This window comes from Saitoella complicata (assembly GCF_001661265.1).
Source record: "Saitoella complicata NRRL Y-17804 unplaced genomic scaffold SAICOscaffold_6, whole genome shotgun sequence".
NCBI lineage: Eukaryota > Fungi > Ascomycota > Saitoellomycetes > Saitoellales > Saitoellaceae > Saitoella > Saitoella complicata.
In genome coordinates this window covers 260,460-284,909 of record NW_017566997.1, presented here as the reverse complement: position 1 = coordinate 284,909, position 24,450 = coordinate 260,460, and the positions used below count along the sequence as shown (strand labels likewise).

The following is a 24,450-nucleotide window of genomic DNA, read 5'->3' as shown; positions in this document are numbered from 1 at the left end:
ATGTAGCTGCTTGCTAGAAGCCGTCAACTTGCCGAATCACAGTCCTGATCCTTTTTCTCGATAGAGCCAGATGCCCGTCGTTTCGTACAAAATCTCAGTACCGTGCTCGTCGGCCAACATCGGTCCCGGCTTTGATGTCGTCGGTCTCGCCCTCTCGATCTTCCTCGAACTCGATGTCGTCGTTGATCCGTCCTATGTTGGTCCGGAAGAATCCACCGCCCTCAATTGTACTCTCTCGTACGAAGGAGAGGGCGCTTCTGAGGTCCCGCTAAAGGCCGACTACAACTTGATTACTCGCACAGCTCTCTACGTGCTCCGAAGTAACGGTCAGCGCGCTTTCCCCCAGGGAACACATGTTCATGTCAAGAACCCCATCCCGCTCGGACGCGGCCTTGGGTCGTCTGGTGCTGCGGTGGTTGCTGGTGTGATGCTTGGTAACGCGGTGGGACGTTTAGGAATGAGCAAGGACAGGATGATGGACTACACTCTCATGATCGAGAGACATCCAGACAACGTGACGGCAGCAATGATGGGTGGATTTGTCGGCTCGTATCTCAACGAGCTTGAAGCCAAGGATGCTGAGAGGAAGGAGATCCCATTGAGCGAGGTGCTCCCAGAACCTGCAGGCGGTGTCGACACCGGTTTGACTCCTCCGGAACCGCCGCACAACATTGGCCACTACATCAAGTACGGCTGGGCCAAAGAGATCAAGGCTATTGCTATTATCCCTCAATTTGAAGTTTCCACTGCAAAGGCGCGTGGTGTATTGCCAAAAGAGTACTCCGCCAAGGACCTCATCTTCAACCTTCAGAGACTCGCCGTCCTCACGACCGCTTTGACCCGGTCCCCGCCTGACCCGGAGCTCATCTACCAGGCGATGCAAGACAAGGTTCACCAGCCTTACAGAAGTGGATTGGTAAGTTATCCAAAGATTGCTACGTTCGCACCGTGTTTCTAACTGTCTTCACAGATCCCTGGGTTGCCAAACATCCTTGCCTCTGTCACCCCTCGCTCACATCCAGGTCTCTTGGGTATCTGCTTATCCGGAGCCGGTCCCACGATCCTCGCCTTGGCGACTCACAACTTTGACGGCATTGCAGAGGAGATCTTGAACAAGTTCAAGGACGAGGGAGTTACGTGTGTGTACAAGGTGTTGGAGCCTGCTTACGAGGGAGCACAGTGCGTCGAAGTCTAGGTTTATGCAGACGCGGTATCATAGATTGATTGACGAACAAAACGTATGAATATTACCTACCCATCTACTTCTTTCGGCCAGGTCTTCCCAGTTGGGGTTCATGTGCGCACAGCGGCTCTTGGGTTTCCCCGCGCTCTTCATTTCGGTGTACGCAAGTCGGCCGTCGCACCCCCGGCCCCACCTTGACAAACTCATACAAATGCCCTGATGCCCCGTACGCAATTGCAACACATTGTCCTCCCTTACCTGTTACAACCATGGTCTACTACCCTCGGTAAGCTGCGCTCATCACCGAAGACCCAGTGATCTCGCAAGCTAACAATATTGATCCTCCAGCGTCGAACCCGCGGTGATCCCGACAAATCTCTCTATTCCTCAATTCATTCTCGATCAGCCCAGTCAAAAATATGAGTCCACCGCTCTTCACACGGCCAAGTCGCTCCTCCCATCTTCTCTCACAACCCACTTTGAACATCCCATTTTTGTCGATGGAGCTACTGGAGAACAGATCGGTATCTCCGGCCTGAGGAAGGAAGTAGACGATATCGCAAAGGGCCTCTTGGAAGTTTATGATTTTGATGTTGAAGCGAGCGAGATGGAGAAGGTGATTGTTGTCTTCTGCCACAACACCATTCATACTCCTCCGATTATGTGGGCGGCGCATCGTTTGAACGGTGTGATCTCTGGGGCAAACCCTGCTTATACAGCACCCGAACGTACGTCCATCCCCTCAACATCCTGCCTATGTTCGCAGTTGCTAACGATATGACTGCACACAGTGACTCATCAGATGCTTGATTCTCGGGCCCGTTTGGTCGTTACGCATTCATCTTACTTGCCGACCGTGCTGCCCGCCGCGGAGAAAGCAAATGTACCTCGCTCCAACATCATCACGATCGATTCCGCTCCGTCCACTGGTATTCTTTCGTTGGACGAATTGATTGCTCGAGGCAGACAGTCCAGCAAGACGTACGCCAATGTCAAATGGGGCGATGGAGAGGCGAAGCGTCGTGTTGCTTTCTTGAATTATTCGAGTGGAACTACTGGTCTTCCGAAGGGGTAAGTTGCCATGTTCCGTGAGGACTGAGTGGAAGGCTGACTCTCTGGCAGTGTCATGGTCTCGCATTACAATGTCATCTCAAACGTCTGCCAGCACGAGAAGTACGAGCAAAGCACCCCCGGATGGGAGCCAAAGAATGATGTGGTCCTTGGCTTGCTGCCTTTCTACCACATTTACGGCCTGATCGCGCTCGTGCACTTGTCACCGCATCAGAGGAGCACCTGTGTCATCATGGCCAAATTCGACTTCAAAACCTTCTTGGATCTCATCACCAAGTATAGAATCGCGAAACTACCGCTTGTGCCTCCGATTGTCATCTTATTAGCCAAGCACGATTTGGTCCTGCAATACGATTTGTCTCACGTTGACAGCATTGGATGTGGAGCTGCGCCGTTGACGGCGGAGACGATTCAAGCTTTACATGAGCGTTGTCCCCAGATTATTATGCGTCAGGGATACGGTATGACGGAGACTGCTACGACTGTTACGGGAACCCGTGTCGACGATGTTATGGACGGTTCCAGTGGTTGCCTCCTTCCCAACCACGAGGCCAAGATTGTGGACCCCACTTCTGGAAAGGAAATCTTAGAGTATGACACACCTGGAGAGCTCTGGGTGAAGGGGCCTAACGTCGTCATGGGATACCTCAACAATCCCAAGGCCGATGCCGAGACGTTCACGCCTGATGGCTTCATCAAAACTGGCGATGAAGCTCTCGTCAAATTTGGGCCAAAGGGCACGGAGCACTTCTTCATTGTTGATCGTATTAAGGAGTTGATCAAGGTCAAGGGTATGCAAGTAGCACCCGCGGAACTCGAGGGTCACCTCCTCAAGCACCATAAGGTCGCGGATGCCGCGGTCATCCCCATCTACGATCCTTACAGTGATCAAGTACCAAAGGCAATCGTCGTGCTCAAGCCGCAGTTTGCGAATGATGACCCGAAAGCGCTGGAGAACGAGCTCAAGGAATGGGTAGCTAAAGAGAAGGCACCGCACAAGAGGTTGAAGGGAGGGGTAGAGTTCCGGGATGTGCTGCCCAAGTCTCCCAGTGGCAAGCTTCTCCGTCGCGTGCTTGTCCAAGAGCAGAAAGAGAAGGAAAGGGTGAAGGCGAAGTTGTAGATTTATCAAATCTGATAAGATCCGATCGTTGTCGTTATTCCCGGCTCTCCGGGTTCCTGCATTTCGTCGTATTCCCGCTCGCCCTCAACTCTCCTCCAAAACTGTAACAGCTGCGAGATGGGCAAGAAAGACAAGAACCCATCCAAGGCCTCTCACTCAACTACCAGGGAATCCTTCCTCAAGGCCTCAGTATCAGCTGCTACCAAACCATTGGCAGATCAGGCCGACAAACATGCCCTTTACCAACGAGCTGTGCAATTACCCGCAAAGGAAGTCATCACCCTGAACAGCATATACACCGCACTACGACCTGGGTTACCTGCTGCACGAGTCCTTCGAGAGGATTTCTGTGGTACGGCGCTACTGTGTAAGGAATGGATCAAACGGAACGTTGAACGGGAAGCAATTGGCGTTGATCTGGATGAGAGTGTTGTCAAGTATGCCAATGAAGTTACACGGTCCGATGCGACTGTGGCGGAGCGCGTCACAGTGTATCATGGAGATGTCATGAAAGTTGAGGGTGTGCCCAAGGCAGACATTATCGTCGTTTTGAACTACGGTACGTAAAGCCCTCCACTTGGTCGGATGTGTTAACTGACAACATCCAGGCGCATTCTACTTCCACACCCGCCCCCTGCTACTCCAGTATTTCAAGAAGTCCTTGACTTCCCTGAACCCAGACGGCGTCCTCATCTGCGACATGTTCGGCGGCACAACACGAACCTCCGCGACTCCATCATCACTGCACAAGCGAATCCTCGATAAAGACACCACATACACCTTTACCAGCACTGCGTTCAGCATGACCAGTGGGACATTGAAATGCGCACTGAACTTTTACTTCTCGGATGGAAGTAAGTTGGAAGGTGCGTTCAAGTATCATTTCAGAGTGTGGAGTATGCTGGAGTTAAAGGAGGCGATGCTGGAAGCGGGGTTTAAGGATGTGGGACTTTGGGTTGGGAGGAAGCTCAAACAGGAAAAAGAGGAGACGGATGGTGAGGAGGACGAGGATGAGGAGGAAGAAGATGATGCCGATGACGGTATCATGGAGTATAGAAAGCACGAGTGGAAGGATCCACTACCTGCATTTGATGATTTCAACGGTGAGCAACCCTAGTCTCCTTACAACCTATGAAATCCTAACAGTGTTACAGCATACGTCGTGGGCATGGCTTAGATCTACACAGGGAGATAGTCGCCATAGAAGGATTGCACGGTTGCATTCGTTGAGACAACATGGGACAAGTACTCCTATAAACGATAATATTCAGAACGCACGGGTATACTATTAAGCCATAGAATAACGCCGATCTACTAGAGATGAACCTAAGCAATCCAATGGTATCCATATCCAAGTCCCTTCATGTTTCAATCCTACCGGCGTATCCTACACCTCCTTCTGTATTCGGTTCAAGACCCTTTTTTGATGTTTCTTATGCCCATCTTCCAAGCAACGCCATCAAAGCAGCACCACAGATAACACAAGTGATGCAGTACAACAACTTCTTGAGCTCCATTCCCCTCGTCACGGGGTCAAACAAGAACTCGTGCGCGAGCAACTCTACCAAGCCAGTGTAAAGTAAGATACCAGCAGCAGTCGAGTCCAAAATTCCGGACACAAGCAACGCGGTTTGAGAGTTCGGGTCGTAAGTTTTACGGACACCCAATCCGACAGCGATGGCGATGGGTGTGGTAATGGCGTATCCCGCGGCCAAGAACCATGGTCGGAGAGACTTGTGAGGCCAAGACACACTGGCGAGACGAGCGCCCAAACCGAGACCCTCGAACGTCTGGTGGAAGACGATGACGACGAACAAGGTGACGAACTCGGCCCCAGTGACGGCCAAAGTGAGACCGATCACTGCGGAGTGGAAGATGACACCGAATTCGAGGATGAGGACACCGAGCAGTTGAGCGTCGAAGGGAGAGACGGTGGTCGCGGTAGAGTCGCTTTCCCTCCATACGGGCTGTGCCTCGTAGTCTTTTTGTGCGGCTTTCTCGGCATCGACGGGGTCGATAGGGCCAGTAGAGGGGTCGAGCGCTGCGGGCAAGATGGCGTCGCCTTGGTGGTGGTGGTGGTGGTCGTGCTCGAGAGCGTGATGGAAGTGTGCGCTCGTGTCACCAAGGGGGATGGGAGTGTGCGAGTGCGAGTGGGAGTGTCCATGGTCCTGTCCGTGCTCGTGAACATGAGGGTGGCTGTGGCCATCCGTGATCGGCTTCTCGCAAGCAATGTCGGCATAACGCAACGCGAACAACTCGACAAAGAAGACGCCGAACATAGAAATCATGGCGAATGCCGCGGCGTAAGGATACTGCTGCCACGCCGAGGGAAGACACTCATCACCGAGCTCCTCGAACGCAGGCGTGAGTAGGTGGATGAATGCTGTTGCGACGATGACACCTGACCCGAAATATTTTGCGAATTCGAAGATGAAGTTCGGGATGCGAAGGCTGGGAAAGCGCTTGGCGACGAGAGGGAAGAAGGTACCTACGATCAAGATGTTAGCCGAAGAACAAAGGTGTGAGAATTGCGTCGGTAGCTTACCAAACGTAGAAGTCGCCAAAATGATGAAGATGGCTCCGATCCTCAGTCCAATGCGGCCGTCGAACTCGTTACCCCCACCACACTGAGGAGTTGCTGCGTCGGCCATTTTTGCCGTATTTGTGATGAGGTGAAGTTGAGTGCCTCGTATAACGGATCGAACGGAGGTGATCGAGGAGGAGGTGCCGGGGGTATATATAAGCGTATAGCGACAGCGTCCGTAAATGCCAAGAGATACCAAGTATGAAAAGACTGATTCAATGAAACACTTCAAGAGGAGGCCTAGGGGGTGGTCAAATTGCGTCGGAAGGTTGCTCGCGATCGGCTGGATAAGTTGGGGGGGAGGGGACCTTGGTGGTTACAGTGCTGCCGGCACATCGCCCAGGCCACCTTGTTGGTTATCGCGTATTAATCCTCGACGAGATGCCCATCAATTGCAACTGAGTTATTGGTATAACGATTCAAGTCTACGTGCGCATGCTTATGGCAGCGGCGGTCGAGGAAAGCGGCAGCACTTCGGGACACTCCGCGGGCAACACTCGATTGCGACTGCTAACCTTCTGGTTGAAGACGTCGCCAGTACTAACTCCATTGTCCTCGGTTTTCTGACCGAGTGAACCATGTCCACGAGTGCAGACGGATAACCAGCAAGGTATAACCCGGAGGATCGGTCCGTCTGCTTCAATGATAAAGCGTGTTCGTCGGTTGAATCTGCCCTTTCATGTTGGGTGGTGGGCGGAGAGGCGTGTGCAGAATTACTTGTAACCTTCAAGGTGCGCGGCCAACATTCTTGAGCACTCTCGCAACTGTAGCGCGAGGATAGTGTTCAAGGGTCTGCTCGTGATAGAAATAAAGTGACAGAGGTTGAGTGTCGTCGGTTTTGTGAACGAGTAGTCATTGAGGTGATCACGTCGTCAAAGTCAGCTGGGGGCCGTGAGATAGCGGATCACTTTCGTGATTGGAACGTTGTATGTAAGGCATCTCACCGTCGATATCATTGCTATGCTAAAAAGAAAAGAAAAAGTTGGTAAAGGCTATGATAGAGCAAGCCAGCAGCCACCCTGGCTTGCCGGTAATCGAAGCCACGCAGCGTGGTGCTCCGTCAAGGAAAAATCCTAAGGATCCCTTTGAATAAGTTGAAGGCCGGAACTAGGCAGTGCCAAGCACGGACGTCATATCAAGTCAATCATCAATTCATATTTTGCTCGGCCTTACGGAGCTCATGTGCTCCAACCCCAACCCCATCTCGCGCCTTCCTCGGCATTCCTCAGACCCCCAGCCTCGCCTTGCAACCCTTCCCTCCACAAACGACAGACCATGTCATCACTCACACTCATCAAAGTGTTGTCAACTCCCGAGAACGCAACACTCGTCACCTCCTTCAGGTGACCTCCCTTCAACGTGACACCCGCGCTCCCATTACCGGCAGTGGGAAAGAGCACCACATTGTTGTCACTCGATCCGCACGCAACGTAGTTTCCGTCACGACTGATTTGCGATTTGACAAAGTAAGACCGCACGGCCAACCCATCGCACCTCCACCCGGCATCGATAGGTCCACGCACCATGAATGAAGTGTCATAGCGATATAGCGCACCATCACGGCTCAGGGCATACAGCATCTGTCCGTTAGGTGCCATATTCATGCTAGTGATACCGTAGGGACGACTTTGTGAAGCTGGAGCTGGTGTGGTGATTATGGGCGTACGGGGGTGTAGACGTCTAACATCCCAGACCTTGAGACACGAGTTGGACTCGGAGGCAGATACCACATTGCCGTTTGGTAAATATGCGAGGCTGGTGATACTCGTGGGAGGAAGCTTCTTTTTCGAAGCACGTTGCTGAGGTGTCGCATGTGCGGTCAAGACGGAGTTCACTGGCTTTTGGAACGCCGTGCCGCCGTTGCTTGCAGCCGTGCAGCGTAGATCCCATAGGTGAATGTTGCCATCACGGGAACAGGTAGACAGTAATGCAGGGTTCGTAGGATTGAACAGAATCTGTTTGACCGTTGCTGTGTGCCCCATCAGACCCGCCACGCATACCTGTCGCTGAACGTCAAAAACGGCACTGGTCTGGTCACCGCTGGCGGTAGCGAGCAAGGCGTCGTCGGCACTCCAGGAAAGGTCGAAGATGGCGTTGTTATGAAGCTGGAGATGAAGCACCGGCTCGCGGAAGTTACGTGAAGGATCTGTATCGAGGAGCCGAACCGAGCCGGTTTCATCAGCGATGGCGACGAGGGAGTTCGTGTTGCAAGAAGAGACGGCGAAAGGAATCGAGTGGTCGTTCTCGTTCTCTTGAGCGTGAATGTGGTGAGTCCAGTCAGGCGTAGAATAGTAGTTGAGGGCAGCAGTTCGCAAAGGAGCTATTCTAACGTTAGTATTTGGCCTACATGCTATGAATAGGGGCTTCATACCACTCAGGTCGAACCTGCCCTCGTTCACACCAAGGCTACGGCCGAACTCAAGGCCGACTCTTGCCTTCCTGCGTCTGCCAACGACGTTGCATGCTGCATCCACAGGAGCGAACACGGGCTTTGCCGGTCGGTCACCGGGCGAGAGACGCTGACGCTTCACGCCGTTAACATGAGCGAGAGGAGAGTGGTCCGGGGTGATAGGAAGACGATTGGTGATATCATCAAGAGGGTGCTTGACAGGACGGACGGGAGATGAGTCCATCATGGTTGGTCTCCTTCTATCAGTCAGACGCGTCCTCTCCATTAAGACGCGTTCTGCGGGAAATTACTATACCTAATCCGGTAAGTGCGTCGTGTCTACGTTACATAATGAACAAATTGAACACTCTCCAGCTTGTGCAAAGGACCTCCGTTGGGACAACAGTGAGTTTGACTCCTTCAGAACGAGAATAGAAGGGATGTCGACGTGCGACAGGGAGGTGCTTGCCATGGAGTATTCGATCAATATCCTGGATCTTCCCACGGAGCTGTTTCTCTGGCTGGAGAGCCTTCTTTCAGCGTAAGATCTCCTTCGCCTATCCGCGACTTGCAAAGCGCTGTACCATGTCATGGACGACACATTCCTTCAAGGAAGTTGTATAAATGAATGCCGGGTATAGATGGATAGAATATAGAAATAGAAATGCAGACAAACGCCAAACCACCTGCATGCGCCATGATTTCACCGAAGCCCCAGCTCCCGAAGCAACCATCTCTGTCGCTCAACTTCCTTAATCCCTCTCAAACGAAGCCTTTCAATGGCAGCATGAAGTTCCTCTTCTTCTGCTGTGGTGTTGCTTGTTTCACTGTCCTGCAGCCAGTCGCCGTCCTCGTGTGACCTCTGACGTGACGCTTTCCCAGGCTGCAACCGAGCATGTTCCCGCTCTCTCCGCAATGCATGGATGGCCTTCTCACGACGTCGCCGAAGTGCAGCCGTATACGGCGAATCAACGCGGAAATTCACCGCGTGTACGGGAACATAGATATTCTGTGTGCTTGACATCACTTCCTGGCTGACAGACCGCCTCGACCGAGGTCGCTGCAAAACAGGGCTGCTCCTTTCCGACCACTCGATACTGGCTTCCGAACCGCGTCCCGAATCGTTCCCTGCTGGCATAACTGAAGGTGATGATGCATCAACCGACGATGGTGAACTCCGATTGTAATAGGACGGTATGCTGAAAGTCGTTGACTCGCTTGTAACCGATGCGGATCGCGCATCACCAAATGCCATCCGGACAGGTGAGCGACGTCGATTAGCACGAGGCGTTCGCTCTGTGTCGTCCGACAGTACTGTGCGACGATGCGCCGGATTTTCGTCTTCCCATACCGAGTCATCCCCAGATATGGATGCGCTATGGTGATACGGCCCTGACGCGGTCGACTTCAGCCAGTCAGAGCGGCTAGTAGGAGGTGACACTTGCAGTAACTTCCGAGACCTCGGTCGCTTCCTCGGTGTAGGAAGAACGCGTACTGGTGAGCCGATTCTTGAGAATGACACTGGCGCACCGCGCTCATGCAATTGGCGTGATACTCGTCGCCGCGCCTGTATAATGGGCGTGTAGTGCGCTGCTACTATCGAACGTGTACGCGCTGCTGGTGAATGTGCCTTTTGAGTTAGGTTTTGCTTAACCGGATGGGTCTTGGGTCGCGTAGGTGTAGTGGATGCCATATCGGAGAACAACATCTGCAGCCGCTTTGAGAGGATAGGTTCGGGACGAGGCTCGGGCTCAGAAGAGTCTGTATCATGCGGCGCCGTTTCCAAAGATGACAACGTAGGCTTCATCCGTTCGAAAACACCTTTGGCTCGAAACGAGAGCAAGTCATGTGGCGACGAGCCCACCGAGCTGCCGGAGGCTGCGGAAGGAGACGCTGACGACATGGGGACAGAGTAATGCGAGTAACTTGGTGATGATTGGGGCTCATTGTCCTCCGTAGCATCCACGAAGTTGTCTGAACCTTGCGAAGCCTCCGTAATCTCGGCCTGATCTTCACCCTGCTTCCCAGCCATAAGTCTCCCAATACCCAGAAAGACCTCGACCATATCCATCAATGCTGGACCGTCTCTTTCAACAACTCCTCTTGGGTCAAGATAGCTCAAGTCCATGCCCAAGACGTCATGTGCAATAGTGCCAATAAGGAGCTTGATGTTCTTGATGCGCATAGCATGATCGATGCTTCTCCGCTGCGGAATGGCAATAGGCAGGCGGGTTTCTAAAAGGCATTCATAGAGGACAATGAACAAGGGCGAAGTAATCGCTTGAAGGAAGGAGACGGTGGGAAGCGAGTACTTCGCCAGCAACTTGTTGAAAGACGGGAGTAGAGCGTCAGTGCGAGCAGAAAGAACCGAGGAATCGGCTTCAGCCGTTGTTGATACCCGAAGAACGTCGACGACCTCTCGCGCCATCGTATTTGCCGGATACCGAGCCCGCTACAAGAATCGTACGTTTGTTTACATGGACGCATGAATCTGTACGTGCATTTACATCCAGTTATTTCAATGCCATATGTTTATGGTACGACTTGCTGTCAACCAACCGGCTCCTTGGTGTAGTGGTATCACATTCGCCTCACACGCGAAAGGCCGCGAGATCGAAACTCGCAGGTGTCATTTTTTCATCAGAATATCCTTTGAATGTCGCCATTTTTTTTCGATTGCAAGTCGAGGACACTATAGCTATCCGCGGTCATCGGAAGTCTCTATATCTTTGGGTTGAGCCTTGCAAAGACCTGCTCTGGACTGCAAGCGAGCCGGGCGCGGGTTCCTGCGACGAATATGCAATGCGCCGTTCACTTTATACAAGAGGTAATAATAGAGCAACAAGCTGCAACAACGAGCATTCATCCCACCTCCACCCTCTATCAACTCCAGCTGTGAGGTACTGTACTGACGGGGAGTAATGCCTACAACCATTGACTTGACGGATGATGTTGCTTCTTCTATGGGCAACGGAGCAGACCGCACACAACAGCTGCAAGCTGAACTTCTTGTAGTCGATGAAGAGCTTGCCGTTGTTCAAGCTCAGATTGACGAGTTATATGCGCAAAAGGCTCGGCTGGATGGTCAGAGATATACAATACAACGCCAGCTTCTAGACGCTGCTGATCAGGCAAAGGCCGAGGAAACCCGAGTATCCGCAAAGCAGAGGAATTATGCTAGTGAGAACTTTCCCTGGAGTCAACGGTTGCGAGAACTTGCGAAGAATACGTTCGGGATCACAAGCTTCAGGAGCAAGCAACTGGAGGTGATGAATGCTACGCTGGATCAGAAGGATGCCTTTTGTATCATGGCAACAGGGTCTGGTGAGTGATTTTGACTTTCGGCGGGGTTGTATGCTGAAACATTGTAAACAGGAAAGTCTCTATGCTACCAGCTACCTGCTCTCATCTCGCCAGGGCTGACCGTAGTTATTTCGCCCCTTGTGTCCCTTATTCAGGACCAAGTACTCGAACTCAAAGCTCGCGGTGTTACGGCTGTAGCAGGATTATCAGCTGGAACCGATAAGGACGAGCTGAAGGATGCGACGGCGAGCATGAGGTTGCATCTCCTACCGAAGTCCAAGAAGCGAAAACACGAAGATCTTAACGAAGATGTTACTGAACCTGTTGATGCCCTCAAGCTGGTCTATGTTACGCCCGAGAGGATATCCAAGTCTAAGCGGTTCATGAGCTTGCTTGATCAGCTTGCGCAGGTTGGTAGGCTGGCACGGATAGTCATCGATGAGGCACATTGTGCATCTCAGTATGGCCACGACTTCCGACCAGATTACAATGTAGGTTCCGAATGGACGCGAAAGCCAGCATCCACTAATCCCCCGGTTTGTAGAAACTTGGCATCTTGAAAACCCAGTTCCCAGACACTCCGGTTCTGGCGCTTACGGCGACTTGCAATCCTCAGCTGTACTCTTCCGTCCTCTCGATCCTGAATCTTCACCCCTCTACAACGCTCTTATACACAGGCTCTCTGAATCGACCAAACCTTGCATACTCAGTAAAGACTCGGGCAGCCTCTTTACCTGGCCTCGCTGTTAACATCGTTGACTGGCTTGAGAAAACAGGAAATCTGAAAAGCACCGGCATCATATACTGCCTGACTCAAAAGGAAACCTTAGAAACAGCCAAGTTGCTTTCTCCGCATGTTGCTTGCGCACCATACCACGCTGGTCTTGAGGACGTGGATCGCACGCGGATTCATCAACGCTGGCGTGAAGGCACGTACAAGGTAGTGGTTGCGACCTTGGCTTTCGGGATGGGTATCAACAAGCAAGACGTCCGATACATCATACATACGAGCCCTGCAAAGTCTATAGAAGCGTACTATCAAGAAAGTGGACGTGCTGGACGCGATGGGAAAAGGGCTGATTGTGTCTTGTACTACCGTCCTAGTGATATCACGAGGTTACTGTCCATGGTGTACGGAGAACAGGAGGGATCAAGAAACGCAAGGGGTATCGTCAAGTATTGTCATCAAGTGCGATGTCGACGAACTATCTTGGCACAATGGTTCGGAGCAAGGAAGGCTATTAACATGGGTGCCGGAGCGTGGGATACGAGCTCGATGTGGGGTCTCCTGCCACACCAGCGGGATATTGTCTTTAATGACGATCTGTCGAGTATGTGTGACTTGATTGACGATAACGAGAAATGCGATGTATGTGCATCAGCTGAGGAAGAGACGCCCAAGAACCGGGACGTGACACGACTTACCGTAGCCGTCACGAAGCTACTGGATCTTCACGCACAGCAGGATGAGAAGGTAACGTTTATCATGCTGACTGAGGCTATCTTCGGTCGAGGACTGAAGGCGGGCATCAAATCTATCATGCAGGAAGCAATCCAGAAGGCAAATGGCGCAGAAGACTCAATAGGATGGGCGTCCTATGCAGAATGGCCGTTGAATGAATCCAAAGTTCCTGGACAGGGATGGACGAAGGACGATGTAAACTATCTGCTCACAGAGTACCTACTGACTGGCCTGGTGAAGGAGGACATGCATTTCACGCCCTACTCGACGGTATGCTACATCGTCAATAGCAACGCTGGTAAGAGAATCCTACAGAAGGCTGAGATGAACATGATCGTCGAGGTGATTGTGATGGAAGCGCCACCACAACGATGATGATTTGCACAAGCAGCCTGTGTCAACAAGGAATCAAAGAATTGGATTGAATAAAAACAAACTCCTCCCCGCAACAAAAATAATATTTGGAGATCAACTCCCTATAGCTATAGCCTGGAAACCGCGGGTTTTCGGATGGCGAAGACCCAAAAGTGGCTCTCAAGGCTTGGTAAAGTAACTTATGCAGCAGCTCCAATAAAACTCTCTCACATCTCCAGGACCGTGGTCACTGACCTGACAACACAAATCCTCCTCAATAATATGCGGCCACCAGGCTCAAGGACGAAATAGCACAGTCCTTAAAACCCTCCCACAAGCCCATGGCTTACCACTCGCTGCGCAAGGTGCTCATACTGGGGTAGGTGGAGATAGTACGTGCACTCTCGCGGGCGGGGAACTGGCCATACAATGCTTTCCTCCACTGGACCTCAGACTCGGTGTATTCCCTGCACTGAACTCCGTCCGAAGTCGTGCTAGGCTCGGCGTAAGTGCGAGAGGTCATATCAATGATCTCAAGACTCAAGTGGGACGGCTCAGGTTCAGGCTCGCCCAAAGGATACTCGAGCCAGTGCCCGGCAGACTTCAAGCCCTGCATGATCGTGGAGGGTTTCCGCTCGTGCTTCTTCTTCTCCTTCATCATAAGATCGAAAGAGTCAACAGACTCTTTGTGAAGGTTAGAGTGGGAACGATAGTGCCCACGATGGCGGAGAAGCATGCGACCGCGGCGTTTTGGGTTACCAAGCTGGCCTCCGATCGCCTGGTACATGATAGCAGGGGGGACAATGTGGGAGGGGATAGCGGAATCCTCGCGCTGAGCTGGCTTGCTCTTGAGGGCGCGGCGAGGGTCGTTAGCAGCCACGTTCCAGGAGTACGTGGAGCGACTGGAGTAGTAGGCCGTCATCCCCGATGTTTCGTCATCGAAGTATTCCTCGGCCCTCATGCCGGGAAGCTCGAACTCGGAAACGCGGTGACCGTTAGCGCAGCTGACAAGGACAGACGTAGCCGTGCTGTCAGCGACAGAACAGAGAGTGGAGTCATCCTCGGAGCTCCTCACTGGGCGGAGGTGGCTGTAGCCGCTAGGGATCCCGTGGGCAGCGCCGAAGGCCATGGCCTCCACGGCGTCTCCACAGCGGAGGGCGACATCCCTGTAGTGGAAAGAGACAGCCCGGTCGTTTGAGTCGCAATACTCGCGAACCTCATAACGGAGCTTGTCAGCTCTGCGCCTGTAGACACCGAAAATGATCTTGAAACACGTAGAGACGCTCTTAGCACCGGCAAGAACGCAAGACATGGTGATGGTTCTGTGGAAGAACGGTCAGCGGCGGTACGGATATGGCTGTAACCCTGGAAACGAACCTTAAGTTATTTTGGAAGATGTTGGAGATGCTTTTGAGATGGTCAAACAGTATAACTGTGCGTATAGCAGAGATTTTTGTGCTTGACGGTGGTGTGGCCCGAGTGGATAGAGGAAGAGGTTCGGAGGAGCAGTGAAGTTTCTTAAGTAGCACAAGGTCCCAAACGAAAGAGCCAAAACAGATCTCAAGAATGACGAAATGGGTCTGCGCTCGCGATCGGGGTCGAGCTTGACGAACTTCGAATCCGCAACGGGCAAGTACGCACAACTGCCGCATTCGTCCTAGCGCGCTTGACGGGTGCGGGCGCTGCAGCAAGCGGATTCAGCGCGAGAAGCGTAGAGACGCCGAAGTGCATGCATTTGCGTTATACTGGTAGCTATTGGAATGTATGGAACAACCTATCACCAATATCACCCAAACCAGGAACGATGTATCCCTTCTCGTTCAGTTCTCCATCAACCGCTCCGATAATGAACTCAATGTCTCCATGCTCCTCACTGACCCTTCTCAAGCCTGGCTCACTGGCCAAAATGCTTACAAACACGATCCTCTTGACTCCCCATTCTCTCAAGATATTGACTGTGGCATCTGCAGTGCCACCGGTAGCGATGATAGGGTCGAGGATGAACGCAGTAGTAGGTGGGGTGTCAGTAGGAGGAAGCTTATTGTAGTATTCCACAGGCGATAGTGTCGACTTCTCGCGATAGATGCCAATGTGGTGGACGGGAATGTTGTGAGGAAGGATGGTAAGGAATGCTGCGCAATTTGTTAGCTTCAACATCTCACTGAGGGTGGGCAACTCACACTCCGTCATTTCCAAACCCGACCGCAGAACAGGCACAACACACATATCCGCAGGCTCGACTCCAATCTTCGCAAACGCCACACCCAGTGGACTGGTACCCGTTCCGCATTCCTTGGTAGTGAAGACCTTTCCACTCGCTTCCACTGCGAGAATCAGACTGATCTCTCGTACCAGGTGTCGGACAAAGACTGACGAGCTGCTCTCAGCGCGAAGCAGGGAGACCTTGGATGCGACAAGGGCGTGGTTGGAGACGGTAACGTTTGAAGGTAAAGACATTGTAACTGCTGCTATTTGGTATGGTTGGTTCTCGGGCGTATATGCTGGTATGAGGTATAAAGGAGGTGAGCCGACTGTGCCGACGTGGTGTATGTTACGAGGGACCCGATGAGCACGGCGGCAGGCGGGGCACCTTATCGATGGCCCACGCGCCTGTGATTTAAAGTTCGGACGTACAGTACATGAAGATTTAAACGTTCAGATTAAACACCAAGATGAAAGAAAAAGGACAGAAATGACACTCGCAAAACCGCATCAAAACAAGATCAAAAGTCACAAAACAGACAAAAATAGACCGACCATTCCCGTTCCCAATTTGCCGGCTCGCCCTGCTGCAATCCAGTATTCCTTTACGTCTCTCTATTCATTCCGCAGCCATCGGTGCAACCTCCTTTTTCTCCTGTAGCTCATGCCCAAACCTTCAAAAGCGAGTCCCAAGAACCAGTGCAAAGACTCATGCCATCATTGCTGACACCCAAACAGCTGACACGGTTGTCGTGTCCCGACAAGGTACCAACACGTTCACCCTTGAGCACATCCCAGACCTGAATTACGAAGTTAGCAACTGTGTGATAACAAGATGAACAACAAGACTTACGTTGCAAGTGAAATCGTCGTAACCAGCAAACATGAGACGACCAGAAGTAGAGAATGCGATCGAAGTAATGCCACAAAGAATGCTATCAGAGGTATATTGGTTTAGCTCACGGTCCGCACGGAGATCGAAAATTCGGCACGATGCGTCGTCGGAACCGGTACCGAAAGCATCACCGTTGGGGAAGAACTGTACAGAGTTGATATCTGACTCGTGACCGGCAAAAGTCTGAACAGCCTTGCCCGTTCGTACATCCCAAACCTTAGCGAAAGCATCACAGGCACCAGAAACGAAGACGTTCTGGTTGGCAGGGTTGATGCTCAAACTCATCACATCACCCAAATGATCCGCAAACTCCTGCACCTTCTGACCGGACTCGACATCCCACATGACACAGGTCATGTCACCTGAGGAAGTAAGGATCTTGCGGTCATTCACGAATCGACAGCAAGAGAGGTATCCAGCGTGTCCACTCAACTCACGTGCCACCCGTTGGGGACCTTCCCGCGACGTCAGGTTGTAGATACTGCAAAGGTTGTCGAGACCACCGCATGCGACAAAGTTACCCGATGGTGCGTAAGCGCAGGTCATGACCCAGGATGACCTAAGAGGGATGGCGTGAACTTTGTTGGTGGTATATGCGTCCCAGATGATGAGTTTACCGTCTTGGGATGCTGACACGAGATGTCTTCGGTCGGTGGCCCAGTGCATCGCGTAGATCTTAGCGAGGTGACCTTTCAGTGTCCGGCGCACCTTCATCGTCGTTCGGGGCAATGAAGGTATGGATGTTGCCATGCTGCGAACTGAGGACAAGCGTTAGTTGTTTGTTGTCCGGTTGTGTGCTTCGAGAGTACTTACGGTCGCGATCTGCCAATTCATCCTTTCTCCGCTTAATCTTCTCCTTCAAACCCTCCGCATCGCGTCGTGCTGCCGCGATTTTCTCTTGAATATCCATTGCTTCGACTATATGGTTTTATGTAAATGAGTCGCTCTTGCTGTGCCGACTGTTCTAATCAAGGCGCGATGATTGAGACAAAGGTGTAGGATTCTGTTTGAATTTCTTACTGAAAGCAGGTTGACAGCTGAGGTCCGATAACCGTGAAATAGTTGCGATTCGTATACTGCGCTCCGATGATTGACGGTTGTATGCGACGAACTCTCGAGATCGACTTTTGCGACACACCCGAAAAAGGGGGTGGGGTGTGATGTGTGAGTGGAGACTGTCCAGGCGAGGGTCCCCGATGAACTGTCAGATAAGATACTGGCCGAGAGGATCGCAGAGAAGATTGGTCGCGTGAGGGAGAGCAGCCGTGTAGGGGGGCGCGGTCGATCGCAGGTTCAGCGTGTACGGTAGCGCTTTGGACTGCCTGTGTGCTAAGTGCCAACTCGGCGGGCGTCCTTTGTGTCGCGTACATGCAACCAGCCTCCGGAGGGAACCGCACATGGAGTCCTGCCAGCTTTCTTGGATTGCCTTTTACATACTACGCGTTCAATCACAATCCTCCGCCGCTGTCTTCGACGTGACCGATTCCTCGTCGGTCCTCACGTCATCGCCCGGATTCGACGTGCCTCTGAACCGAAGCCTTAAAACTCCCCATCTCCCCCACCCGCACAGGCAATCCCATATACTAATCGATCCGTAATACAACCTCTACAATAATGCTCAGAGCATCCATCCGCGCTTCTACCAGGACTGTCCGCAACGCCAGGACCGCCTTCCGCCCTCGCTACAACTCTTCCCAGGCCCACTCCTCTTCTAAGCCGGGATCTGACAGACCATGGGCAATCGCTTCCGCTATCATTACTATTCCCACTGTGAGTGCTGAATGAATTGTAAATCTGAATCGCAATGCTGATGGAATTCTGCCTAGCTTGCCTACCTGATCAAGCCCAGCTCGAAGAAGTCCGCCGCTGACCACCACGCCATTGAGGCCGTCAAGGAGGCTCCTTCTCAGGCTGCCGATGCCGCTCTCTCTGTCATTCCTGATAGCGTGAAGGACACCGTTGGCTTGTCCACCTCCAAGGTCAGCGATGCTGCCGAGGCCGTTGAGGACAAGGCCAAGGACCTTGTCGGTGAGGACAATGTCGAGAAGGCCAAGGAGTACGTGGGCGCTAGCTCTGACAAGGCTTCCAAGACCGCCGAGAAGGTCGAGGACAAGGCTAAGGAGACTGTTGGTGAGGACAATTTTGTGAAGGTCAAGGACAAGGCCGAGGACGTCGTTGACCAGGCCAAGGAGAAGGCATCTGACGTGGCTGACAAGGTCTCCGAGAAGACCGAGGATGCCAAGGACAAGGCTTCCGAGGCTTCCGAGAAGTCTAGCTCCACCGCTGATGATTTGAAGGAGAAGGCCTCCGACGCTGTCGACTCTGCTAAGAACAAGGCCTCCGACGTCGCTGATAAGGTTTCTGACAAGACCTCAGAGGTTAAGGAGAAATCTTCCGATGGCGCCGACCTGGCTAAGAACTCTGTGTTCTCCTCTGAGAAGGCCGCCAAGCACGTTCCCGCTCACATGAAACTCTCCCCATCTGACAAGAACGATACTCCTGACAACAAGGAGTCTTCCTCCTCTTCCTCTGAGGAGAAGGATGCTTCTGGTGAGTCTGTGATCAAGGCTCAGCCTGGCGACAAGGAGAAGTCCGACAAGCAGGCCTCCACAGAGAACCAGCAAATAGAGGGACAGAAGGGTCTTTCCAACACCGAGACTAAGCACCCTCTCCTCGGTGAGATGGCTAGTAAGACTGGAACCGGACAGGCCCCTGCTCAGAAGCAGGAGGGTACCGTTGACCCCAGCGCTACGGAGGCCAACCGTTAAATCCAAACCTCATGATGAAGTGCTATGGAGAGAAGACATTCATGAATCTGTACGAGTGAAAAAGGGAGATAAATTAGCTGCCCATGCATACGGCCGCGATTCTGTGTGCCGAAGGGCATAGTATGGGATGTAGGATAGCAGATAGCCAAAGTACGAAGTACGAATATTACTTATTTAACTGTACACCCGCTCGTTCACTTCCCAGCTGACGGTTGCTCGCGCACTCTTCCTGCAAGGCGATTGTGGCTAGTGTATGGCGCAGCAGAGGGTGCTTGAATTTCGCTACGCCGAAGAGCAGAGGGAAACTCGACCAGCGCCAAATTCAGCAAATCCTCATGGGTAAGTGATGATATCTGTCGTTCGTGTTGTCGTGAGTCTAGTTCAGAGAAACGCTGCTGCTTTTTCCGGCTTGTTTTCGACGGTTTTGATGATGGATCGGTCAATGGCTGCAAGGGTGCTGAGCGGCAGACGGGGATGGGACAGCGCACGACACTATGCACCAGTCAATTGGGAAAGATGAGGAGGTTAGATACATACAAGAACGGCCTCTTCAATCGGTCTCGTTGACCTTCTCCGACATCTTCAACATTCGCAGCAGATCAACACCCTTGCCACAGCGTTTCTCTCTTCAGGCTCACACATCTCGATACGACGGCTTAACACAACAGCAATAGGTGACTAACATCGTTTCTAGCTGTCGGAAAGAACAAGCGTTTGTCCAAGGGAAAGAAGGGTATCAAGAAGAGGGTTGTCGACCCCTTCACCAGGAAGGACTGTATGTTTCCACCTCGTCCGTATCGTACTACGTTTTGGTTACTTACATGATTTCTGTGCAGGGTACGACATCAAGGCCCCTTCCATCTTCGAGGTCAAGAACGTTGGCAAGACCCTTGTCAACCGTTCCTCCGGTCTCAAGAACGCCAACGACTCCCTTAAGGGCCGTGTCCTCGAGGTCAACCTCGCTGACCTCCAGAAGGATGAGGAGCACGCTTTCCGCAAGATCAAGCTTAGGGTTGACGATGTCCAGGGCAAGGCTTGTTTGACCAACTTCCACGGCATGGACTTCACTTCCGACAAGCTCCGCTCCCTTGTCCGCAAGTGGCAGTCTTTGATCGAGTGCTTCCAGGACGTCAAGACCACTGACGGTTACTTGTTGAGGCTCTTCGTCATTGCCTTCACCCGCAAGAGGCCCAACCAGATCAAGAAGACCACTTACGCGCAGTCCGCTCAGATCCGTCAGATCCGCAAGAAGATGTTCGACATCATCACCAAGGAGGCTTCCACCTGCTCCTTGAAGGAGCTCCTCCAGAAGCTCATCCCTGAGGTTATCGGCCGTGAGATCGAGAAGGCTACTCAGGGTATCTACCCTCTTCAGAACGTCTACGTCCGCAAGGTCAAGATCTTGAAGAGCCCCAAGTTCGATGTTCAGAAGTTGATGGAGCTTCACGGTGATGCTGCTGAGGAGGCTGGTGCTAAGGTCGCTCGTGACTTCAAGGAGCCCGAGGTCCAGGAGTCCGTCTAAACGGAGGTGGACAGCGTGTTTGGTCTTGTTCTATATCTTGGTCTGGAGTTCTTTGCTGGATTTGAATGAACCGTGTCTAAAAGTTTTGTTTTCTTGCCATTAACTCCTTGCCATATAATGACGTGACCGTTTTTTCCGACAGCTTGTGTTCATTGCCTTCATTGTTCACTGTCCAGCTCTAGATCTCATCCAGCTACGATAACCCATCTCCATAAGGGTAACCTTCGACGTCGACCCTGAACCCGGTTGGGACTTCACCCATGCCGTCGGGCACGTTAGGGGAGTATGTAGGAGCGGAATGACAGTAAGATCTTCGGGCCAAGCAACCGGAAGCAGGCTGCAAACCCCAGAACCCCCGTCCATCAATCTCTGGCTTATATAATTCTCTACGTAACTGTTCTGTGCCGTTAGCGACGGTACGAGCTTCAGCCACCACTTTACCGGTATCAAGGTTATCAACCCGCATATGCGCACGTAAGGTAGACAGACAGACTCCTGAATCGTCGTACCCCTCGGACTTCAGAACAGGTTACTCATGGCACCATTCGAGGATGATTACGTTCCAACGCTCAAGATCCTGCTCATTGGTCAATGATGCTCCTCCCATGGATGTCGTGCCATCGGCTGATGTCGGTCCGTAGGCAACTCCTCGGTAGGAAAGAGCGCATTGATGTTGAGGTTCACAAATGACATGTGGTAAGAGCGTTGAATTAGGTTTCCCAGCAAAGCTCATTCTTTGCTAGGGCACCCGAAGAGAGTTCGACAACTATCGGTATGTACGTCTGAGCAAGCGTGAGGTATGACGACACGTTGACCGCAACAAGGGGTTGACTTCAAAGTCAAGATGGTTATGGTGGGTGGCAAGCCATATAAGTTGACCGTATGGGACACGGCCGGTCAAGGTATGTGAATTTCGCCCTCACGTGGAGTAATGACTCAATGAATTATGCAGAACGGTTTCGTACGCTCACGAAATCTTGTATGTGAACACCTGCGACATCCAACTGAACTCAGCTAACTCTAATTAGATTACAGAAATGCACAGGCTGTTCTTGTAGGTAAGTCGTGACATCCGACAGTGGTTCTCACGCGAGCTAACCTGGGCATATATTAGTTTATGGTATGACAACTGCCCCCGTCTTCGCCAGACATATTTTGATGCGTTTTAGATATAACCAATAGGGCAACATTCGAGGAGCTACCACGGTGGTTAAAAGAGCTTGAAGCCAATACAGCAAGTGACATTGTGAAGGTCTTGGTCGGCAACAAACTCGATAAGGACTCATCGCGTGCCGTGACCACAGAAGAAGGTATGAAACACTCCTGTGGATCTTTGTACATTGTGCTAACCCTATTCCAGGAGAGGACATGGCTGACCGGTATAATGTCGGGTTTCTTGAAGCATCAGCTAAGTCAAACACACACGTCAAGGAGTGCTTCATGGAGATGGTTGAAACGATCATTGAGACACCTACGTTATGGGGACAGTCTACAACAGGGTTGCTACTTCCAAGAGGCGATGATATTCTTGAATTGGAAGCTGCAAGGGAGGAGAACGGCGGACTCAGTCTATGTCAATGCTAAGACCCAGGCGTGGGAAAACTCTGTGTGATATCTAGCGCTCCGGTTTTTAAGGTTATTTCGTGTGCTCTAATCAGTTTCCTGGTCTTTGATCCAAGTTTCTACGGCTTCCTTGAACTCGTTCGGCTTTTCCGCTTGCACTATACTGGCCGTTAGCTGTGCTCCCTAATTCCGTTGTGCGGTCAACACTTACCCCAATGTCCCGCTTCGATGCTGTTCAGAGTGAACCTCGGGAAGAAGCGCCCAATCAGTGGAATAATGTCATCAGGCACGTAATGACTGGTTGTTCCGCGGACAAACAGCGTCGGCTTAGCGTAGCGGTGCGTCTCAGGCAGATACGGGAACTCTCCCATTCTATCGAGGCTCTTTGCAAGAACGTCCAAGGGAATGCGGAACTTGAGGGTCTTCGTCTCTGGATCACGGAACATGTTGGTGAGCAGAAACTGACGGATGCCAATGTTCTGTTCGTCCTCCTTCAATATCTCGTCGGCCTCGCTCTGTTTCGATACCTTGGCCTGATCAATCCTCTTCATGGCGCGCACGTAACGGGCGAAATCACGGCTCAGGATTGCGTTGACGGGAGCGTTGTCAACCGCAATCAGACGATGAACGAGGTCAGGGTTCTGCAGGGCGAGAGTCATTGCGACTTTGGCACCCCTACATGATTATTAACTCATTGCTCTTGTACAACAAGACACATCACGCACGTACATCGAATGTCCCATCAATATTGGCGAGTCAAGTTTTTGCTCTTGGATGAAAGCCGCCACATCTCCGGCCATGCTCTCATAATCATGGCGATCCGTGTGAGGACTGTCGCCGTGATTCCGCAGATCAAGACAGAAGACTTGTCGGTTCAGGTCTCTTGCAAATGCTTTTGACAGTGATCGCCAGTTTTGTTTGGAGCCGAAAAGGCCGTGCATGATGATAAGAGGAGATGCGCCATCTTGTTGCTTCAGAGAGGTGATCAGTGATTGCACTCCTCCGGGCGCAACGGACGTACTTGATCTGGGTCCTGCTTGTAGTAGGCGAGCTGCACAGTCGAAGACGTAGCCAAACCCCGACGAGCGACTCCTTGCACCAAGATGATTCTCCTTAAAGCCGGCAGCATCTCTGTTTGAAACTGTTGGGCTCGTACTGCTCGTACAGCTCGACCTCGTACGCCAGGCACGAGTTCTCCGGTAGTTGGTTGCAGCACACATGCACCTGCAACACACCCAGTCGACCATTCACGAACCGTGCAATAACCACCAAAGATGACGCTCATGAGCAAAACGAAACCCACCTTCCTCGCACAGAGGACTATGCAGTCCGGCTCTCACGCCGTTGCTCGCACCCGTGCCCTCAAACTCTACAGATCCTGGCAGCGAGAAGTATGATACTGCTACGCCAGTGTCTCGAGATAGCTTTGACTGATGCTTATGGCTACTTAGGCGCCTGAGATCGTCTCTCTATACCAGTTGGACCTGCCTCTCTCCGTTGTGCGATCCAAGATCCGCGCAGAGTTCGAGAAGCATCGTTTCGTTCAGGATCTACCCGTCATCGACATGCTTCTGTTCAAGGGCCACTCAGAATACCAGGAGACTGCAAACTTCTGGGTAAGTTAGTTACTGTATCGTTCTTCAAACGGAGCGCTAATTGGCATGTCTATACAGAAACAAAAGACCCACGTTATGGTACGTTGCATACAACCAGTGCAGAGCTCCCTCGATGTCAGCAGGCGGAACACTACGAGAATTGTTGCTGACGTTGGTACAGAGATACTTCATGGAGGAAGAGTCCCCAGCACGCCGTTTGCCAGATAGTATGTGCACACCTCCGGATGCCCGCAGCTGGATCATATCGCTAATGAATGCTTGTAGCTTTCTTGGGCAGGTTCCTGGAAGGAAAGAACTGAGCAGGGAAAACGATATATATTTAGCCTTAATTCTACCTTTTCGCATTGTATACCGATCTGTAATGCGTTCACGTGTTTGTTCTGCCGAATGTGCCATAGCGTCGTACATCACGGTAACG

At 52.0% G+C, this 24,450-nt stretch overlaps 15 protein-coding genes and 1 non-coding gene across 16 annotated transcripts; 9 read left to right on the top strand and 7 right to left on the bottom strand.

The window, feature by feature from the left end:
* The first annotated feature begins 16 nt into the window (after positions 1–16).
* On the top strand, positions 17–1,274 carry SAICODRAFT_77881 (homoserine kinase). The gene is made up of 2 exons (XM_019171086.1): positions 17–916; positions 971–1,274. Exons 1-2 carry the CDS (start codon positions 71–73, stop codon positions 1,193–1,195), a joined length of 1,071 nt encoding a protein of 356 aa, XP_019025551.1. The 5' UTR covers positions 17–70; the 3' UTR covers positions 1,196–1,274.
* A 93-nt stretch (positions 1,275–1,367) lies between these two features.
* Positions 1,368–3,434, top strand: SAICODRAFT_77877 (acetyl-CoA synthetase-like protein). Its single transcript, XM_019171085.1, has 4 exons — positions 1,368–1,469; positions 1,532–1,911; positions 1,975–2,254; positions 2,306–3,434. Exons 1-4 carry the CDS (start codon positions 1,453–1,455, stop codon positions 3,372–3,374), a joined length of 1,746 nt encoding a protein of 581 aa, XP_019025550.1. The 5' UTR covers positions 1,368–1,452; the 3' UTR covers positions 3,375–3,434.
* Positions 3,435–3,491: 57 nt separating this feature from the next.
* On the top strand, positions 3,492–4,551 carry SAICODRAFT_6190 (uncharacterized protein; the record flags this gene model as incomplete). The annotated part of the gene is made up of 3 exons (XM_019169871.1): positions 3,492–3,933; positions 3,983–4,477; positions 4,529–4,551. 3 exons carry the CDS (start codon positions 3,492–3,494, stop codon positions 4,549–4,551), a joined length of 960 nt encoding a protein of 319 aa, XP_019025549.1.
* Positions 4,552–4,807: 256 nt separating this feature from the next.
* On the bottom strand, positions 4,808–6,025 carry SAICODRAFT_34105 (ZIP zinc/iron transport family; the record flags this gene model as incomplete). The annotated part of the gene is made up of 2 exons (XM_019168334.1): positions 4,808–5,862; positions 5,920–6,025. 2 exons carry the CDS (start codon positions 6,023–6,025, stop codon positions 4,808–4,810), a joined length of 1,161 nt encoding a protein of 386 aa, XP_019025548.1.
* A 1,111-nt stretch (positions 6,026–7,136) lies between these two features.
* On the bottom strand, positions 7,137–8,594 carry SAICODRAFT_34104 (WD40 repeat-like protein; the record flags this gene model as incomplete). Its single annotated transcript, XM_019168333.1, has 2 exons — positions 7,137–8,278; positions 8,330–8,594. The coding sequence occupies 2 exons, from the start codon at positions 8,592–8,594 to the stop codon at positions 7,137–7,139; spliced, it is 1,407 nt and encodes a 468-aa protein (XP_019025547.1).
* Positions 8,595–8,876: 282 nt separating this feature from the next.
* On the bottom strand, positions 8,877–10,819 carry SAICODRAFT_29543 (uncharacterized protein). The gene has a single exon (XM_019167450.1). The coding sequence runs from the start codon at positions 10,773–10,775 to the stop codon at positions 9,051–9,053; it is 1,725 nt and encodes a 574-aa protein (XP_019025546.1). The 5' UTR covers positions 10,776–10,819; the 3' UTR covers positions 8,877–9,050.
* An 88-nt stretch (positions 10,820–10,907) lies between these two features.
* On the top strand, positions 10,908–10,979 carry SAICODRAFT_t47. The gene has a single exon. It is a non-coding gene; the product is annotated as a tRNA-Val (tRNA).
* A 289-nt stretch (positions 10,980–11,268) lies between these two features.
* Positions 11,269–13,487, top strand: SAICODRAFT_24223 (ATP-dependent DNA helicase; the record flags this gene model as incomplete). The annotated part of the gene is made up of 3 exons (XM_019166759.1): positions 11,269–11,671; positions 11,723–12,141; positions 12,195–13,487. The coding sequence occupies 3 exons, from the start codon at positions 11,269–11,271 to the stop codon at positions 13,485–13,487; spliced, it is 2,115 nt and encodes a 704-aa protein (XP_019025545.1).
* Positions 13,488–13,550: 63 nt separating this feature from the next.
* On the bottom strand, positions 13,551–14,590 carry SAICODRAFT_29541 (uncharacterized protein). Its single transcript, XM_019167449.1, has one exon. The coding sequence runs from the start codon at positions 14,425–14,427 to the stop codon at positions 13,813–13,815; it is 615 nt and encodes a 204-aa protein (XP_019025544.1). The 5' UTR covers positions 14,428–14,590; the 3' UTR covers positions 13,551–13,812.
* Positions 14,591–15,218: 628 nt separating this feature from the next.
* On the bottom strand, positions 15,219–15,923 carry SAICODRAFT_34100 (PRTase-like protein; the record flags this gene model as incomplete). The annotated part of the gene is made up of 2 exons (XM_019168332.1): positions 15,219–15,598; positions 15,647–15,923. 2 exons carry the CDS (start codon positions 15,921–15,923, stop codon positions 15,219–15,221), a joined length of 657 nt encoding a protein of 218 aa, XP_019025543.1.
* Positions 15,924–16,260: 337 nt separating this feature from the next.
* Positions 16,261–17,874, bottom strand: SAICODRAFT_90113 (guanine nucleotide-binding protein, beta subunit). The gene is made up of 3 exons (XM_019171677.1): positions 17,377–17,874; positions 16,522–17,321; positions 16,261–16,468 (listed from the first exon to the last, which is right to left on the bottom strand). The coding sequence occupies exons 1-3, from the start codon at positions 17,471–17,473 to the stop codon at positions 16,331–16,333; spliced, it is 1,035 nt and encodes a 344-aa protein (XP_019025542.1). The 5' UTR covers positions 17,474–17,874; the 3' UTR covers positions 16,261–16,330.
* Positions 17,875–18,118: 244 nt separating this feature from the next.
* On the top strand, positions 18,119–19,331 carry SAICODRAFT_70149 (uncharacterized protein; the record flags this gene model as incomplete). Its single annotated transcript, XM_019170540.1, has 2 exons — positions 18,119–18,333; positions 18,390–19,331. Exons 1-2 carry the CDS (start codon positions 18,178–18,180, stop codon positions 19,329–19,331), a joined length of 1,098 nt encoding a protein of 365 aa, XP_019025541.1. The 5' UTR covers positions 18,119–18,177.
* A 335-nt stretch (positions 19,332–19,666) lies between these two features.
* SAICODRAFT_24218 (40s ribosomal protein s3ae-a) lies at positions 19,667–20,853 on the top strand (the record flags this gene model as incomplete). The annotated part of the gene is made up of 3 exons (XM_019166758.1): positions 19,667–19,670; positions 20,026–20,106; positions 20,168–20,853. The coding sequence occupies 3 exons, from the start codon at positions 19,667–19,669 to the stop codon at positions 20,851–20,853; spliced, it is 771 nt and encodes a 256-aa protein (XP_019025540.1).
* A 535-nt stretch (positions 20,854–21,388) lies between these two features.
* Positions 21,389–22,437, top strand: SAICODRAFT_34095 (ras-related protein rab-18-B-like protein; the record flags this gene model as incomplete). Its single annotated transcript, XM_019168331.1, has 8 exons — positions 21,389–21,440; positions 21,495–21,549; positions 21,597–21,625; positions 21,678–21,755; positions 21,806–21,832; positions 21,882–21,911; positions 22,023–22,163; positions 22,214–22,437. 8 exons carry the CDS (start codon positions 21,389–21,391, stop codon positions 22,435–22,437), a joined length of 636 nt encoding a protein of 211 aa, XP_019025539.1.
* A 47-nt stretch (positions 22,438–22,484) lies between these two features.
* SAICODRAFT_209922 (alpha/beta-hydrolase) lies at positions 22,485–24,041 on the bottom strand. Its single transcript, XM_019166362.1, has 4 exons — positions 23,438–24,041; positions 23,146–23,387; positions 22,628–23,091; positions 22,485–22,574 (listed from the first exon to the last, which is right to left on the bottom strand). The coding sequence occupies exons 1-4, from the start codon at positions 23,699–23,701 to the stop codon at positions 22,504–22,506; spliced, it is 1,041 nt and encodes a 346-aa protein (XP_019025538.1). The 5' UTR covers positions 23,702–24,041; the 3' UTR covers positions 22,485–22,503.
* On the top strand, positions 23,691–24,331 carry SAICODRAFT_6180 (NADH dehydrogenase, alpha subcomplex, subunit 6; the record flags this gene model as incomplete). Its single annotated transcript, XM_019169862.1, has 5 exons — positions 23,691–23,807; positions 23,868–24,032; positions 24,090–24,110; positions 24,193–24,238; positions 24,297–24,331. 5 exons carry the CDS (start codon positions 23,691–23,693, stop codon positions 24,329–24,331), a joined length of 384 nt encoding a protein of 127 aa, XP_019025537.1.
* Positions 24,332–24,450: the final 119 nt, after the last annotated feature.